We start from the raw sequence: 16,436 nt of genomic DNA on the forward strand, positions 1-16,436 counted from the left end.
CGGCGCCCCAGTTGCCCAGCGAATCTCCCGACTGGTCTGCCATCTCCCCCCGTCAAGTGACGCAGTGCTGTCACTTTTATTTCGCGCACGATGCAACATCGCCAACGCTGGTGGGCTCAAGGCATGATAGAATGGGGTATGAGCCGAGAGGTCAAATCACCAAATGGCTAAATGGGACAAGAAGGCAATCTCCCAAATGTTCCCATCGATCCATGGTCCATCTGAACCCGGGGGGCCACACAGACATGGAATATTCCAAGGTTTTTCTGAACATGCCCGTCCACATGCAGCCCTTCGGCCCGGTGGCTTGCAGCTTGTCACCTTGTCTCACAAATCAGCACTTCTCTTTCCCCCCCCTATAAGCATCGAGATGTTCGACTGCCGGGCAATGGAACTCCATGGGACAAAAGGAGGTGTGGGCACCGCCTCTTCGGGACCGCTGCCCATATCCGCCCTAGATATGGAGACCAACGGCCCCATTACACCAGGGCGGATGCTCCATCCCATGTGTGTGTTAGTGACATGGATGATGGGCCTCAACCCATGACACTCTACCTACGTACCTACATGTAGTCATGTAGACTCCGCGTTGAGCAGGGATGGAAGGGGAGGGGGAGGTCTGATGCTGGGACAAAACGACGTAACTTGTCAACCTCCATCTCCTCCTCCCACGATGCCGCCATATATCCCCCTAGCAAGCCCTCCCATCGCGGCCTCGTCCCCTCCCACAGCTCACCAGCGTTCCCAGTCTCGCTCACCTGGTGCTCCTCGTCCACTCCTTTGACACAAACCAATCCAACCCAACACATTCCTTTGCAAAAGCCCATCACCTTTTTAATCATCCAAAATGAGGACCTCCATCATCTCCCTCCTGCTGGCGCTCTTCGTCGCCCTCGTCGCAGCTCAAACTCCCACCGCGACAGACACCACAGAAGCAACCACCTCCGTCGCAGCAGAACAACCCTCCGGAACGCCAGAGGCTTCAGGAACACCAACGACCCCAACGTCCACCGCCGCAAACTCCGGAGGCAACGCCGGCGGCGGCGGCGGCAGCGGCAGCGGCACGACCACCGCCGCAGGAAGCAGCACCACAACCCCGCCAGCAGACGTCTACCTCAAAGTCCCCGAGCTATCCGTCGGCCGCATCGAGCTTGACGTCGACAACCTCTCCGCCGAAGTGAACCTCGCCGCCGAGGTCGCCAAGCTCGTCACCATCAACGCGGGCGTACAAGTCGGCATCGAGAAGGTCAACATCACCATCGTCGACGTCGAAGCCGAGCTCGAGCTCGTCATCCGCCTCGGCAACCTCGTCGACATTGTCAACCGCACGCTCGCCTCGCTGGATCTGAACCCTCTACTCATCAACCTCCTCGACACCGTCGGCGATGTCGTCGACGACGTCATTGGTGCTGTGGACGGCCTTCTGGGTTCCATCGTCAACGGCGACTCCAAGATTAACTTCTTGATTGACAACCTGGGAAATATTGTGCAAGAGGTCACCAACGCGGGTGCCTCCGCCCTGAGCTCCATCATCGGCAACTACCAGCAGAACATGACCTTTACGGGCTCCCAGCAGGATCTCGGTAACGGGCTGACGCAAAAGACATACTCGTACGAGCCGCTTAGTTCGTTGGTGAATATCGTCTTCAATACGCTTGGTCAGGTTGTGAGGGCGACTGTGGTTAAAGGTGGCGCGTCGGGAAGCGGGAGCTCGTCGGCGAGTGGAACAACGGTCGCGGCGACGACGGCTGCTGCTACGACTACGGCTCCGGCGACGACAACGGCTGCTGCTAGCACCTAAGCTGGCTGGCGTTGTGGTAGAAGTATTGAGTAGAAAGGAATATACGTTAATACAGCCTGTTACCTAAGAACATTGGTGAGGTTATACTGAGGCTTGTTTGATGTATATGATGATGGCGTTGGCCTCCATAATAACACATCTTTCATCAAAGCAATATAGCCTTCTCGACTACTCCGGCTCGTAGACTCAAGTCAGATCACGAAACTACAGGGGCTTGCAAGATAAAAGTCATCATCAGTTGTTCATTATATGACAATCATATTATATAGCGCCATTTCCCGTTCGCATCGTCAGTTATCGGATCAGTACGCCAGCTGAGTACTGAGTCCATCGAGCTCACGCGCCCACACGCGGTGTTGAGCAATGGTGTAAAAGAATTGCTCCAAGAACCCCTTGCTATTCTTGACGATTTCGACAGTCTCCCTCAGGCTCTCAGGTTGGACCGACTTCATCGTGACAACGCCGTAGCTTTCCGCAACATTACTGTCACTAGACAAGAAAACCTCGGGAAGCGAGATGGCAGTCTGGATGAAGTCAACGGCCTCGCCTGTGGCAGCGATGGCCTTTAAGTGACCAAAGGCCTCGCGAATCCAGTGGACAGCCCTGCCGTTCTTGGAAAGAGTCTTGATTGAATCTGCACCACCGGGCACGAAGATGGCATCGACCATGGTCGATCGGAAGCCTTCAAGGTGGTGATGAGGAACGACACCGTTTCCAGCCGTCTTGGATGTGCCGGCAGGGAAGATCTCGGAGCGACGGGTGCCAATGATCATCGGCGTAGCCTGAGCTGCCGCGGCAGCACCCTTGATGGCACCAAACGCGACAGGATCGAAGCCGTCGGCGATGATTATTGCGATGCGGCGCGACTTGATGGTGGGTGTCTCGGGCTCAAATTCCAGCTGGCTGAGACCCTTGGCCTTCTTGCCGTGGTTGGGTGTGCTCGCCTTCTCAGGCGATGTCGCGCCGACCATCTCGGCAACAGCCTGAGCCAAACCCAGGTCGATGTCAGCAAGACGCTGGGCCATGCGTTCGTACACAATGGGGTCCTCGCAGTGGTCTAGCTCAAACGCGAATGCGTTGACGGCGTGCGTCTTTTCGATTGGCGACAGACTGTTGAAGAAGAGCTGGGCTTGGCTAAAGTGGTCCTTGAACTTGGCGCTCTTGCTGCGCTGCTTCATGCCCTCCACCTTTTGGGCAAAGTCAACGTAGGCGCCGGAAACCTTGGAGTGGTTTGCCGGAGGAACGGCCTCATGACGGTTAGGCCAATAGTTGACGTTGCCCTTTGTAATGGTTTGACGGTGTGCGCCGTCACGGTTGAAGTTCATGACTGGACATACCGGCTTGTTGATGGGCAGTTCCTGCCAGTTGATGCCGAGGCGGGTGATTTGGGTATCAAAGTAAGAAAAGTTGCGGCCCTGAAGGAGAGGGTCGTCTGAGAATCCGATGCCGGGGACGACATGGCTGGTGCAGAACGCGACCTGCTCGGTCTGGGTAAAGTACTCGTCGGGATTCCTGTTCAGTTCCAGCTCGCCGATGTAGCGAATGGGGATCTGCTCCTCGGGCCAGACCTTCGTGGCGTCGAGAATGTCAAAGTCAAAGTCGTGCTCTTTGGACTCGGGTAGAACCTGGATACCGAACTTCCACTTAGGGAAAGCGCCATTCTCGATGGCCTCGGCGAGATCCTTGCGGTGGAAATCGGGATCTTGACCGGCCAGCTTTAGTGCCTCATCCCATACGAGTGAGTGGACCCCAAGCTCGGGGGTGAAGTGGAACTTGACAAAGTGCCGTTCGCCATTGTCGTTGGTGAGCGTGTAGGTGTTGACACCAAAGCCTTGCATCATTCTATATGAGCGAGGAATGGTGCGGTCAGACATAGCCCAGCAAAACATGTGTGTGGCCTCGGTGTGAAGGTACTGGAAATCCCAGAAGTTGTCGTGGGCAGACTGAGCCTGGGGGAACTCGAGTTGAGGCTCGGGCTTGCCGGCGTGGATGACGTCGGGGAACTTCATAGCGTCCTGGATGAAGAAGACGGGAATGTTGTTTCCAACCATGTCCCAGTTACCCTCCTCGGTGTAGAACTTCACAGCAAAGCCGCGGACATCGCGGACAGTGTCGGCACTGCCTCTGCTACCGAGGACAGTGGAGAAGCGGAGGAAGACGGGGGTCTCGCGGGATGTATCGGTCAAGACGCCGGCATTTGACACGTCTGCGGCGCTTTCAAATAGTCTAAAGGTTCCAAAAGCACCAGCTCCTCTGGCGTGGACTACTCGCTCGGGAATCCTCTCGTGGTCGAAGCGGTGGATCTGTGCGGGTGTTAATGACAGATTGCGGTTACAAGCAGGAGGTCAAGACGAACCTTTTCTCTCGCAATAGCATCCTCCAAGAGCATGGGTCCGGTCTTGTCATTATTGGAGACCCTCAGCCAGTCATCCGTGTTCTCAATCTTTGTGCCAAAGTCGGTGGTCATGGGAGCCTTGGGGTTGACCTCGACCATGTTCTCAGCGAGCTGAGCGTTCTTCTTGTTTCCTTGGCCCATGATTACGTTGCCAGCTTTCTTGAGGGTATCGGGTACGATGCTGGACATGGTTCAAGGAGAGAAGAAAGACGGCATGTGTATCCTTGAGAGAGAGGCGGGAAAGAGATCAGAATTTAGGAGGGCGAGCAAACCCCAGAACGAAGCCCGCCCTATATAAAGCAAGCCTCACCAATGGAGATTCCCGTTCGTCCAGGTCTGTTTCCTGATGGAGTCCCATCTACTCGGGCCTGTCTGACGTCAATCTTGTGCTACCAGTCAGTCGCGAACGACTACTGCCCCTTCAAATTGCGTACCATTCAGGCGTCCAACTGCTTGTCCCATTGGCGGGACATTCTCCAGAGTCAGGCTGGCCTACCAGCACTACAGTAGATCGTCTGCCAGGTGTTCCGCGAAGAGTTAGGAGAAAGTGTAGATATTTCGCCATGTTGATGTCAGAGTCGACATTGCCGTGTCCCAAAGAAGCCGCGAGCCCCTGGCTACCTGCCCGCTTGCCTGCCGTGTACTCCGGAGCTGTGGTCCGGAGGGTGGAGAAAGGAGCAGAAGCTCCAGCCCCCCGGCCAATGACATGACGCGTAGTCGGCTAATAAGCGGAACCACGTCAACCTGTCCAAGATACGTACCGCCGTGCCCCTCCAATGCCCCTCGATGGCCCAAGCTTCTCTCTCACCGAGCCACTGCTGCATCAGGTTCCTTCGAGATGATTGGGTGATGCGGATGGGCTCATCTGTGATATTGGTAAAAAGATGCTCTTCATTCGACCGTTTTGTGGTACAAGTGAGATCATCGCCCAGTCATGATTTTTGATGAGAGTTCTTGGTTTCCACAAACATCAATTGCTGGTTTGAAGCTTCCAGCTAGGGGAGGAGTGATGTGGCATACACAGAGCAGCCCGGTGAATTGACTGAGAGACTTACTTTATCGGCATCGTCCTCTTCACAATAGGCTCAAGTCACCCACTAGCATGACGGACTTTCTGGTGCGTGTATGCAGTACGGGCGAAGCGAAAGACTCTGCTTTTCGTAGAGCAAGTTCAAACGTCACACACTCATCGCCGTCACCCATTTTCGCGCTTCTCTGGCATGACTAGGCACCTTTCTCGCCGTGTAGATAGAAAGAGATTCTGACTGGTCAATGGTTTCCCGCCGAATAACTTCGTGGTAAGACTGCTGCACATTATTTCACGGTGAAACTATTATTCCTGTTCAACTCAGCCTTACCACACTTAGATTTGCCATTTCTAACTCTCGTTCTTACAAATGTGGCCCGTCCATGATTCCGAAATAATCGGATCTGGACTGAGACCACGGATGAACAGCAGGCAACCGGATGCATAGCGGGCCCACTGATACGGGGACATCCTAGCGTCCCGAAAATCAAGCTGCACCCGCCAATCTCATCAATACACATGCTGCCTTTCTAGAAACCTTGTATCAGGGTAACTCTTCTCTAGTAAAACAGCCAGTCCTCGGTATCAAAAGCAAACCGTCCGCCTCTATTCCGAACGCTCAAACTGTATGCGTTAGCATTTACGAGACCACAATGTGAGCTCCACACGGGAGCGCTGTGGTAAACGAGATGGGGAAGCAACGCTGCCCGGACTGGATCGCATGAATGAAGAGGCAATGGTGAACAAGACCGAAGAGATGAATGCATTGGCAAAGGCGGGCGAATAAACCGTCGCGCGTGGCTAATATGAGTTGATCTGGCAGGCAACTTGGTATCCTTCCGTCTTTCCTAATAGAACAAAACAAATTCAATTGACAGACAAGCATCACGTCCACCAAACTCAGATCTTCATGGGCCATAAACAAAATGCAAAAGATTACACACCTGTGGTGCTACTCTAGCATTGCCTCGTGGCGGAATCGAACCGCCGATCTTCTCATGTCACTAGGTACTAGTGAGACGCTATACCACTTAGCCAACAAGGCTTGCTATTCGGATCTGCTGGTAAGTAATATGTAGCGAGGTCGGGGACGTGGATGTGATCGTTGTTATGGTGTGGAAAGGCAACTTCGAAGTTGACGGTGGATGAGAAAATAGCAGATAATCACTGCAAAACGATAAAGCAAGGCTGAGAGGTGCCACGGAAAGAAACTTTGGCTAGAGTTTGAACTTGCTTGCCTTGGTGGCACGGCGTGGCGCGACAAAGGATCTGCTGACGGCGCGGGTGCCTGAGCGCAGATCGCTGCAACACACTCCAACGGTGGGCGAAAGGACCTGAATAGACGCAACGTTGGGAACAAATAGCAGCAGGAACTCTGAAGACGGAATTGTTTTGGTTGTTGAAATAGGAAACAACTGTATTTCAAAGTAGTTTTAGGGGAATTGACGGACAGGCAGCAGCAGCAGCAGCAGTAGCAGCTCTGGCGGAACCTCACTTTGTCCCTTTGACTGACTGCCCGAGTTGAGTTCACATGGTCGTTGTTTCCTCCACTGACCGCGACACTAACAAACGTCGCGCCTTCTGGCCAATGGACCGCGCATAAAAATGTGCTTGTCTGCTAGAAAGTAAGTACCTCAAACCGGACCCACCCCCACCTCGAAATTCTCTCCTTTCCAGCGTCGCAAATCACGACCCCGCCAACTATCTCATCGCGCAAACGAGGTCGAGAGGGTTAGTCACCGCCCAAACCTCACTTCCTTAATACCATCGACTGAAGACATCACGGGAGTCAACCGACTGGAAGGGAGTTTCGGCGCAATGGTCTACTACTTCACCTCCAAGGCGGTCGACCCGGCCGCTTTCATTTACGTCGGCAAGGACAAGTTTGAGAGTGCGTTTGCTCCCGGTTGTGTGAAGATGAGACGGGGGTCGCTTCAGCCTGCACCTTTTTGAGAAATGGAAATGAAAGAAATGGAGGAGTACTGACGGAGGGAAATAGATGAGGAGTTGATCAAGTACGGCTGGGAGGAAGACGTCTGGTAAGTCCACTCACCCACCCCCAAACTCATCACTCACTAACCTCTCACAGGGTACGCAAAATCTCATCTCACAACTCTTATCACTCACCTCACTCAACATCCCTCACTAACACACCGAAAAGTTCCACGTAGACAAACTCTCCTCAGCCCACATCTACCTCCGCCTCCCAGACCCAAAGGACCCATCCACAACCACCCCGATGACATGGGACGCCATCCCCGAACCCCTCCTCACCGACCTCGCCCAGCTCACAAAAGCAAACTCCATCGAGGGCAACAAAAAGGATAACATCACAATCATCTACACCCCCTGGTCCAACCTAAAAAAGGACGGTAGCATGGCCGTCGGCCAAGTCTCCTTCAAGGACCCGCGTAAAGTGAAAAAGGTGCTCGTCGCGCAGCGCGAGAACCCCATCGTGAACAGGCTCAACAAGACCAAGGTCGAGAAGAAGCCTGATTTGCAGCAGGAGAGGGATGATCGGTTGAAGGAGTTGAGGAAGAGGGACCAGGCTTCTACTCTTGAAAGAGTGAGTCCTCCATCTTACTCTCTTACACAAAGATATAAGTCTCGAGGGATGGATGCTAACGGATTTTAGAAACGAGAAGAGGCCCGCGTTATGCAGGAGCGCAAGGAGAAGAAGTGGCAAAAGGATCACGCATATGATGACATCTTTACGGAAGAGAACATGGAGGCCACGAGCAACCAGAACCGCGACGAGAACTGGGAAGACGACTTCATGTAGTCTTCTCTCTATCTGTCCGTCTTGCATTTTCCTCTTACAGCGGGAAGCTTTTCTTCCATTGTTGATGCTATTCAGCCTCATTGTCTGCCTCTCCCATTCTCAATAAGATGCCACTGCTAAGACCAGACTAATCGTCCTGCCTGCTCACATTAATGCCAAAACACGAAAAGACAAAAATACCAATGTTGTAATGACTTCGCTTCATGCTTCATTAATGCTACATAATCTAAATTACTCAAAAAAATCCAAATGGGGTATTCCGAATACAGGGCGCGGGACGCACCCTGAGGCCCTCAGCCAGTCAGCTACACATGCCGACGCCCATGCGACTCCTACCAATGCCCATAGACTCCATCCTGCGTGATAAATCATGATTCTCGCCCGATGAAAACTTTTCCCGCTCCTGCGACGTGCCGCCCTGCTTTTTCTTCTCCTGCTCATGGCCCGGTTCCTCCTGCTTCTGGTCTTGGTCCTGACGTTGTTGACCTTCTTCCTTCTTCGTACCGCGTCCTCGCGGAGGAGCGCGTGAGCGGACAAGAACAGGCAGCTCGTCATCGTCACCCTCTTCAGAAACAACATCCAAATCATCGTCATCCTTGGGGTCTAGAAAAGGCGACGATGAAGGCTCGTCGTCTCTATAAGTGCCCCCATCTTCTTCCTCATCCTCCTCGTCACGTCCTTTCAGACTCACAACTGGCTCGCCGCCGGGTAAACCGACCTCGCGTGCCTCAAGAGCCTCCGCAATATCCAGAAGCAAGACATCCATCGGACAAATATACGCAACGCGCTTCCGCCCACTCCACGCCAAGACATGCCCGCAAACCCGCCCGTGGGCGCGCTCTACAACCCAAGCGCCGCTGTCTCCGGGAATACCCATGGGTTGCTTTTTGCCGCCGCCAGTCAATTCGGCAGGTGTCTCGGTGGCGGCACTGCTGACCTGGTACGTGTGGCTGGGTGTCGTCCGCCCAAAGATCTTGACGCTCGTTAGAGCGGGCAGAATGAGACCCGTTTGCAGGCCGCTGGTACGCGCCATGCACTGCACCTCCAGGCCAGGCAGCGCTGTGGTGGGTGCAACGGTCATCGGGTGCATAACTTTGCCTTGCTTTGATGGGAATTTCCCGTATGAAGGCGACAGCTGCTTGCTCTGGATTCTGGGTATCGAGTTGTCCTCGGGCAGTCTCTCCTCGGCGAATTCGAAAAGGGCCCAGTCGATTTCGTGGATGAGTCCGTTCTGCTCCCTCCTTTTGATGCCGCTCGATGCGTAAACCTCGCCAACGGTAAAGCTGTCCAAATGATCTTCGTTTGCTGTCTCGGCTGAAGCATAAAACTCCTCGTCGACGTCGTCCATGGCGGGCTGCGTGATGATGTATCCGTCGCCACAGCCCGGCTCAACACCAGGAATATCGCCGGGCTGGTCATATTCGCCTTCCGACTCGTCACCACTGTCCTCCTCATCTGACGCATCGCTAGTAACATCCGTCTCCGAATACGCTTCGGACTCCTCTGATTCCGAAAACTCGCAGGCATAGTCTTCACCACCGCTGCTTTCTGCCGACGACTCTGCGTACCAGTCGAAACGAACGTCTTCAGCATCTCTAGCCATACTACGCATAGTCCGATCCTGAGCTTTCGTGTGCTTGTAGATCTCCTCAGGATCGTCGAGCATGTGGTGGACCGTCATCCCATACGGCTTGTCGTCGACTAGGACAAGGCCGCCCAAGCTAACGGGCGGCAGGTGGCGGTCCCCCACCCAAGCTCCAATACTTGCGCCATTGCTTGGGCGCGCTTGAAAATCAGGGTTGGCTGCCTTGACTGCGCCGTCATCATCGTCTTCTTCTTGTGCTGCGCTTCGTTTGGGGTCGCCGGCTTGCTTTCGTGACCTCAGAACCTGTCCCTTGCAAACCTTCAACCCGAACCCAGACTTGCCCTCGAAAAGCTCGCCCAACTTGCGCGTCAGAATGGCCTTGACTTTGCTGACAGACGTACACACAACCAAAACCGTCGGTTGTGTTCTTGTTGGCGAACTGCCGATGGACTCGAGCGAAACTTCGACCGACTCCTCGCGGTTTTTGCGGTAAAAGTGGCGCAGTGCTTGGTTGACTTGAGGCATCACAAGTGTGTTCCACTTCTCCACAGCATCGGGAGGCAAGGGAATTTGCGGGTAGAGACGGGTCTTGGGAGACGGTGCCTTGGCAGGTCTTGACTCCGCAGGGAGCTCTACTGGGCCGGCTGTGGTGTTGTTAGTGGCCGAAAGATGCAATCTGCGATGTAGTACTTACTTTGACCCTCTTGTCTGGCAAGCTGCCGCTTCTCCTCTGCAGCAGAGGGATATGAACGGCGCGCGGAGCTGGGTTCCGAAATGGGCGTCTTGGTATCAACCGAGGAGCCACGAGTGTCAACGATCGGTCGGGTCGCCACCACCTTGACCTCCTTTGAGGGCCCTGAGATGCTCTGACGAGTGGGCGTGCCGATAGGGGACACGGAAGTCTTCTTTCCAAGGTCGAGGTTGAGGCGGTCTTCGAGAGAACTAATGTTGTCTAGGATGGCGCACGAGTCGAGGTAGCGCGTCACGCTGACCTGCACAGCCGAGAGAAGCTCCTCGTCAGAGGTATTCCCTTGAAGCGACATATCAACCGCCGTCCAGCAGGTCTCTACAGCCCTCTTGTAAAGGGTAGAACAACGAATTCCTAGCTGGTTCAACACTGACTCAGGAATTGGCTGATTAGGATCGGGCACGAGGTTATCGAGTTTCGTCCAAAGACCAATAGACAACAGAACCATGGCGAGAGAGTACAGATCGAGGATACGAGAGTCCATCTTGTCGTTGATGGGCGATGCCGGGGTGGTGCGAGGGTCCAGGGGGTGTCGGAAAAGGGGCAGCGATGGCGAGACTGGTTCATCATCTGATGGAGCATCTGGAAACAGATCAAAGGATGAGATGAGAGGCCGGCGAATGTCCACCTCGCCGGGACCCGTGGTCAAGTCGGGCGTGGACATGTTGCAGAAAGATACATTCTTGTCGATTATGCAGCCGTGGGTAATACCCCGGGCATGCAAGTCGAATACGGTGTTGACGAGGTTGGAAGCCAAGCGATACTTGGCCTCCAAGGTCGGCTCAAAGTCTGGTCGCGACAACAAATCGGCGAGCGTACAAACATTGTAGAGAGGATTTTGCGTAAAGTTTTCAAAAGAGACGGCGTTGAAGTTGGGCGGGAAGTGATAGACGAGTCCAAGGCGGGCGTGCTCCAAATCCTCGAAATAACCCAGCAGTCTCGGCAGGCCGATCCAAGTACCTGGGGCCCTCTGCGAGTCCTGCTGCAAGCCGGCTGACAGCTTCTCAAAGCGCGACATGGGGGGCATGATACCCGTGATGGCGTACATAGAGTCGAATGTTGCAAATTCCAACAAGAGCGGCGCAAAGGGTTGGCGGCCAATATGTTGCGATAGATCTGACCAAGCCTGCTTGCTCATGAAGACAATATCGCGTGGAGGAAGGTTAACCCTCGACTCGGTCATGGGCTCCGCCTGCATGGACCGAATGTTTGTTAATGTTGTCGGGTCGATTTCTTGAGGCGTCTGCATCCTGGTGGACTCAAAAGGCCGCAGCTCCTCAGTGGAAGCCATGGACTTTTCAAGCTTGGAACGCGACGACATCTGCGCGGAGGAGCGTGTTCTAGAAAGGTCGTAAAGTGTGTCGACAGACTGAGTGAGGTCTCCAATGGCATCCGCGAACACTGCCTTGTCCCAAGTCACAAAGGCGGTCTTGCGATCTGCCGACTTTTCTGAGACGGTGCCTAGCGGGTTGGTGTAGCTCTTCCATAGCGCATCCAACTCTGATAGCGTCTCCCGAACAGTCGAGAGAATGCTGTGAACAACCTCACTCAGGCCGGCTTTTGATAGTGAGCTATCAATTTCATCTGACTGGTTAGGATCTGTCCACTCGATACCCCACGTTGATACGCGGTCCTTTTGGATGCGGAGCTTTCTGAACAGTGACTTGATTTCAGGGTCCTCGGGGGCCTTGACTGGTTCCTGAACAAAGTCTGAAGACTTCTTTGTGTCATTATACAGACGACTCAGGCGCCGCTGCATGTAGCCGCCAGTGGAACGAATGCCTTCCATGTTGGCGATTGAAACACTGTGCAGGTTAAAGACAAAGAGGTAAGCCCCTCACCAGCGAGGCGGGGGTGAGATGTGAGGGAGTCGAAGCCAGAGCAGGTGAGCGCAGCTCGTGAGGATTAGATAATACGTTTATGAGGAACTCTTCACAGTAAACATAATCGGGGACTGTGTGATCAAGGCGGCTCCAGGGAAGGACCGGAGGTGGTGATAAGAAGTCGGGACTCGGGGTCGGCGCTGTGAATATCGGAAGCGGATGAGCCAGGTTGTGCGGGCGGCGGGGCTCAGTTGGCGTGAATTGCGACTGTGAGTGGTCGCTGGACGTGGACGGGGGTACGTATACAGCAGTCCGCAGCGAGGAGCGCAGAGAAGCTGAAGTGAGCGATTACGCGGCTAGAGATGCTTGCGTAAGTAAGTTTGTGAGTGTCGTGATAATAATAGATGGTTCCAACACTCTTTTGGCTTGTTGGTTTGACTATTCGTGAGATGGCCAGCCTTGTTGATGAAGTGAAGGGAAGCAAGCAAGCAAGCAAACAAGTGCGAGGCAAGAAAGTAAAAAGAGGGAAGAAGATTGCATCCAACACTCGTGGGCCCCGTCGTGGTCATCAAGGAGTCCAAGAATGTACTCCGTAGGCACGTAGAATATGGGCGCCAGCGAGTGGATGGAGGCCGAGGGGTGCTAAGGTATGGTAGGGGACCAGGTGCGACCAAAGATCCAACCTAAGCCAAGCAGAGACCCGAGACGGCGGGAAGAAGGATTGAATTATTTCGGTGCCTACAGACCACAGTTTAGGTACGGACGGTCTTTTCCCTTTCCTGTCGATAATCCCATCAGGTATCCGTCCACGCTATCCGTACTCCGTGCCGTACGGACGGGCCCTGCCACTGCCTGCTTAGAAGGGACAGCGAATGGAATACCTGTACTGAGAGGCGGAGACTGGGTCGACTGGCTGAACGGTGGTTCAGATTGTGGCTTGATGTTGGTGATGGCGATGCCGTCGGGTGGATGTTGATGAGATGAGGAATTGGGGCCCCGCCAATTGTGTCGTGGGAAAATGTGCGACATTCGATTGCGATGCGCTGCACTGCGACGGAAGGTGCGCGCGGGCTGCTTGCGGTGTCACTCCTGCCGATTGCTGGCTGGCTGGAAATGCTGCTGCCTGAAGGAGGAGGAGCGCCTTTGGGACTCGCTTGCCTCGCTTGTCTCGCTCGTTTCGGCCAGCCCCATATATATCGAGAGCGTTATTGGCCATAATAATCCTGGAGCCTGCGATGTGGGCCCCTCCCGGGCAATCGGGGCTGAACTTGCCGGGGGCAACAGTACGTACCTTCTGTACCTCAACCTTCCTTTTGCCATCAACCTCCTCTCGCACCTCTCACCTCTCACCCATTATTGAACACTCACTCATATTGCATTGACAAAACTGATTCAACATGGAGAGTCAATAATTCTGGATCTTGGCACTCGAATGTACGAGAGCACCATTCAGGAAGCAGATACTCCAGGGCCCACTGCTTCTCCTCTCCAAGACACGTTGGGCGATTATCTCGAATCAGGTCCTCACATGTTCATTCTCGAACAACGAAGGAGGAAAACGCAGAGTCCAGCACACGTCTTTGCCCAGTTTGTCCCAGGAATATACGATTCTCCGTATTGACTCACCCGTTTCCCCTCCCAATGGGCTTCTCTTATATGGCAATCCACTTGTCCATAAGATACGGATACGCTACGTCTGATCAGCACGCACATCCTCGGGAACCGCATCGAACTAAGGCTCGGACTACTTAGCCCACCACTGACGCCCGACGTTGGCTGCTCTCTCATCAGCCATCAGCATCCTCCACACTGAAGCATGAGTAAGCTGAGGCTCGTTTTACCGTCTTAGTGTCCCTCATCCTGGCTAGCATCCCAAGAAACACCCGGCAGCGCCAGCAGTGCAGAAGAGCTGAGCAGCGTAGAGCGGACCGCTACCTGTGCTAACCCTGCCGCCATCGACGGCTACCTTGCCCAGTTTTGCTGTGCTCTCACACAATTCTCGTTCTCTCTTTCGCTCTAGTGTACGAGAACCCCATACAGAGTATGGGTACTGCAGACTATTGCTGGGCGTCTAAACGGAGTCCGTGTCCGTCATTCATGGATCAAGGCACTTCAGGCTTCGGCACCAAACTCACCTTACCTACTTTGGCTGCTCAATGGACCAGGCGACTAGGTCTGGAATACACGTACCAACAGATCGTGGAGGTTTGGACGGGGGACCTGTCACTGACTTTCTTGGCATCCAGGCACATTGAGGCGTCTCCCCTTCCCTCGTCATGGGCTCAAGTTCCTCCTTTGCTCGCCAATTCCTTCCTCCTATTAATGGAAAATAACTTCCAGATGGGAACTTGAGTATCCGTACCAAATATACGTAATACCTTACAGACAGACTCTTCAACCTGGGCAGACAACGGCCCCGTCACAGAAGTCCATCTCACCACGGCACTTGGCGCTGCCTTGCCGTCCCTAGGTTCCGCTCCCAGGATGGTCGTTGGCGTCCTCCTCTTTTTTTATTTGGCTGCCTAAACACTAAAAACCTCGTCGAGTGAGAGGCACCCACATTATCTCCGACACCACTACCGCAGACTGCAGTAATCGCCTTTTCCTATCCACATCGCGGCACCCGGCAGCTTTAATTGCCCATCCATCCCCGGTTGGAATGACAGACTTTCGTCAAGGGGCCCCCTCCTCGAGTCCTCATACTACGTAGACTCCTTGAAGAGGGGCTTTCGTACTGACTACGAACACTCGTACTCTGGAAAGATCCGTCACTAGCTTATTCCTCGCGGTGGCCCCAGCAGGGTTAGGCCAGAGACTGACAGGAGCCATCAACACATCGACGACTCGATCTTCTGCTCGCCCAACTCGTCACGTCGGTTGTCTTCCAAGATGACGGTAGATCCTTATAATTTAAGGAACTTTCCGTGAACGATTCCAACGTCTTCTCACCCTGTCTCATTCCCAAACTCCAGGTGACGGAAAGAGAGACACTCCGGGCCCACGATACGCTCGGTCCGACTATCAAGCACCACAAACGCGGGGCAAAGGGAAAAAGACATGTTGGAAATAATTCTGCTGCCTGCTCGGCGGATGTGAGACTCTAGCTCGCAAGTAACTGACTGAAAACTCCGTACACCCTTTGCGAGCGGGCGAATCTAAAGGCTTCCCGCTTGCCCCATTCATTCGCTTCTGCAAGGTCAGCATGGGGGACCTGGCCAGTGCCATTTCTACATGAAATGCCTCTGACTCTGATTGAAGAACATTTATCAAGACTTGTAGCAACTGTATTTACACGATCCTCCTCAAAGGCTCAATTTCTCCAAGGGGAAATGTCAACTGCGGACTCTTTAAGTCAAGCTTGGCGATCCTGAACGTGAAAGACATGACTCTGCAGACCAATAGATCATCCATCATGACCTGTCCAGCTCCAAGAGAATAATCCAAGATGAACAGTTCTCTATTTGATTCTTATTGTGACATTCAAATCGCGGGTCTCGCCATAGCGGTGTGTGTCAAGGTAGGGGAACCTGTGTCACCTCATCGCTCTTTATCTCGCTGCCTTGTGTTGAGTAACGCGGAACTCCATCATGGCTTGTACATGGCCATTACATGGCCATGAATCCGCTGTAGATCACGCATATGTTCCACCCCTTCGTGGGATCCTGTACCGCTTCGGCGGCGGGAAAGGTCACTACTTGATGCGCTCCAAGGTAGCTGTCCGGGGGATTCTCCAACTCAAACCCAAAACAGGCCGGTCTGGGCCGCGACCGGAAACCGATGTCTGGCCCTGTGACACCTAAATGTTGAAAGATTCAGGCAGCGAGGAGACGCCATTGATTATTGCCCATTGATCGCGATTCGCTCTGGAGGCACGACGGTGATGGTTAGAAGCTAGATGCCGTGCAAACCTTCTCAAGAAGCAGGCCCAAGGTACTGCGTAAAAGGAACATGATCAATTATTCATCAGGTATATAGCACTCTACGTGTCCTCCATAATTCAGGTCCAACCTATACAATCAGGAATATGAGTATTACACATCTTGATTTTGTATACTGTAACCTTGGACAACGCTGAGATGTCGACGGATAATACCTACGCCGATTCCTGATGGGCGGGCTGGCCGGGCCAAGGTGACGTTGGTGAGGAGCATAAAATGCCCCTGAGGGAAAGGGTGATGTATTCGGTTATCCCATCCCATCACAGTCGCTTTATTTAGCTTTAATCCGATTCAAGGTAGCTATGTCAATTTCATCGTACCATTGCAGCAAAGTTGC

The 16,436-nt window shown here is 53.7% G+C and overlaps 6 protein-coding genes across 6 annotated transcripts; 2 read left to right on the forward strand and 4 right to left on the reverse strand.

Annotated features, from left to right (window-relative positions):
* Positions 1–847: 847 nt before the first annotated feature.
* Positions 848–1,801, forward strand: CPAR01_03524 (uncharacterized protein; the record flags this gene model as incomplete). The annotated part of the gene is made up of 1 exon (XM_060487811.1): positions 848–1,801. One exon carries the CDS (start codon positions 848–850, stop codon positions 1,799–1,801), a length of 954 nt encoding a protein of 317 aa, XP_060355139.1.
* A 302-nt stretch (positions 1,802–2,103) lies between these two features.
* CPAR01_03525 (catalase) lies at positions 2,104–4,385 on the reverse strand (the record flags this gene model as incomplete). Its single annotated transcript, XM_060487812.1, has 2 exons — positions 2,104–4,104; positions 4,158–4,385. 2 exons carry the CDS (start codon positions 4,383–4,385, stop codon positions 2,104–2,106), a joined length of 2,229 nt encoding a protein of 742 aa, XP_060355140.1.
* Positions 4,386–4,617: 232 nt separating this feature from the next.
* Positions 4,618–5,020, reverse strand: CPAR01_03526 (uncharacterized protein; the record flags this gene model as incomplete). Its single annotated transcript, XM_060487813.1, has 2 exons — positions 4,618–4,887; positions 4,958–5,020. The coding sequence occupies 2 exons, from the start codon at positions 5,018–5,020 to the stop codon at positions 4,618–4,620; spliced, it is 333 nt and encodes a 110-aa protein (XP_060355141.1).
* A 2,021-nt stretch (positions 5,021–7,041) lies between these two features.
* Positions 7,042–8,005, forward strand: CPAR01_03527 (uncharacterized protein; the record flags this gene model as incomplete). Its single annotated transcript, XM_060487814.1, has 4 exons — positions 7,042–7,114; positions 7,223–7,257; positions 7,385–7,789; positions 7,859–8,005. 4 exons carry the CDS (start codon positions 7,042–7,044, stop codon positions 8,003–8,005), a joined length of 660 nt encoding a protein of 219 aa, XP_060355142.1.
* A 301-nt stretch (positions 8,006–8,306) lies between these two features.
* CPAR01_03528 (HET-s/LopB domain-containing protein) lies at positions 8,307–12,127 on the reverse strand (the record flags this gene model as incomplete). The annotated part of the gene is made up of 2 exons (XM_060487815.1): positions 8,307–10,234; positions 10,285–12,127. 2 exons carry the CDS (start codon positions 12,125–12,127, stop codon positions 8,307–8,309), a joined length of 3,771 nt encoding a protein of 1,256 aa, XP_060355143.1.
* An 828-nt stretch (positions 12,128–12,955) lies between these two features.
* Positions 12,956–13,351, reverse strand: CPAR01_03529 (uncharacterized protein; the record flags this gene model as incomplete). Its single annotated transcript, XM_060487816.1, has 1 exon — positions 12,956–13,351. A coding segment is annotated over one exon (396 nt), but the record flags the coding sequence as incomplete, so codon positions are not given.
* Between the last annotated feature and the right edge of the window lie 3,085 nt (positions 13,352–16,436).

Source organism: Colletotrichum paranaense, assembly GCF_030867605.1.
Source record: "Colletotrichum paranaense strain IMI 384185 chromosome Unknown Scaffold_2.1, whole genome shotgun sequence".
In the NCBI taxonomy this organism is placed as follows: Eukaryota; Fungi; Ascomycota; class Sordariomycetes; order Glomerellales; family Glomerellaceae; genus Colletotrichum; species Colletotrichum paranaense.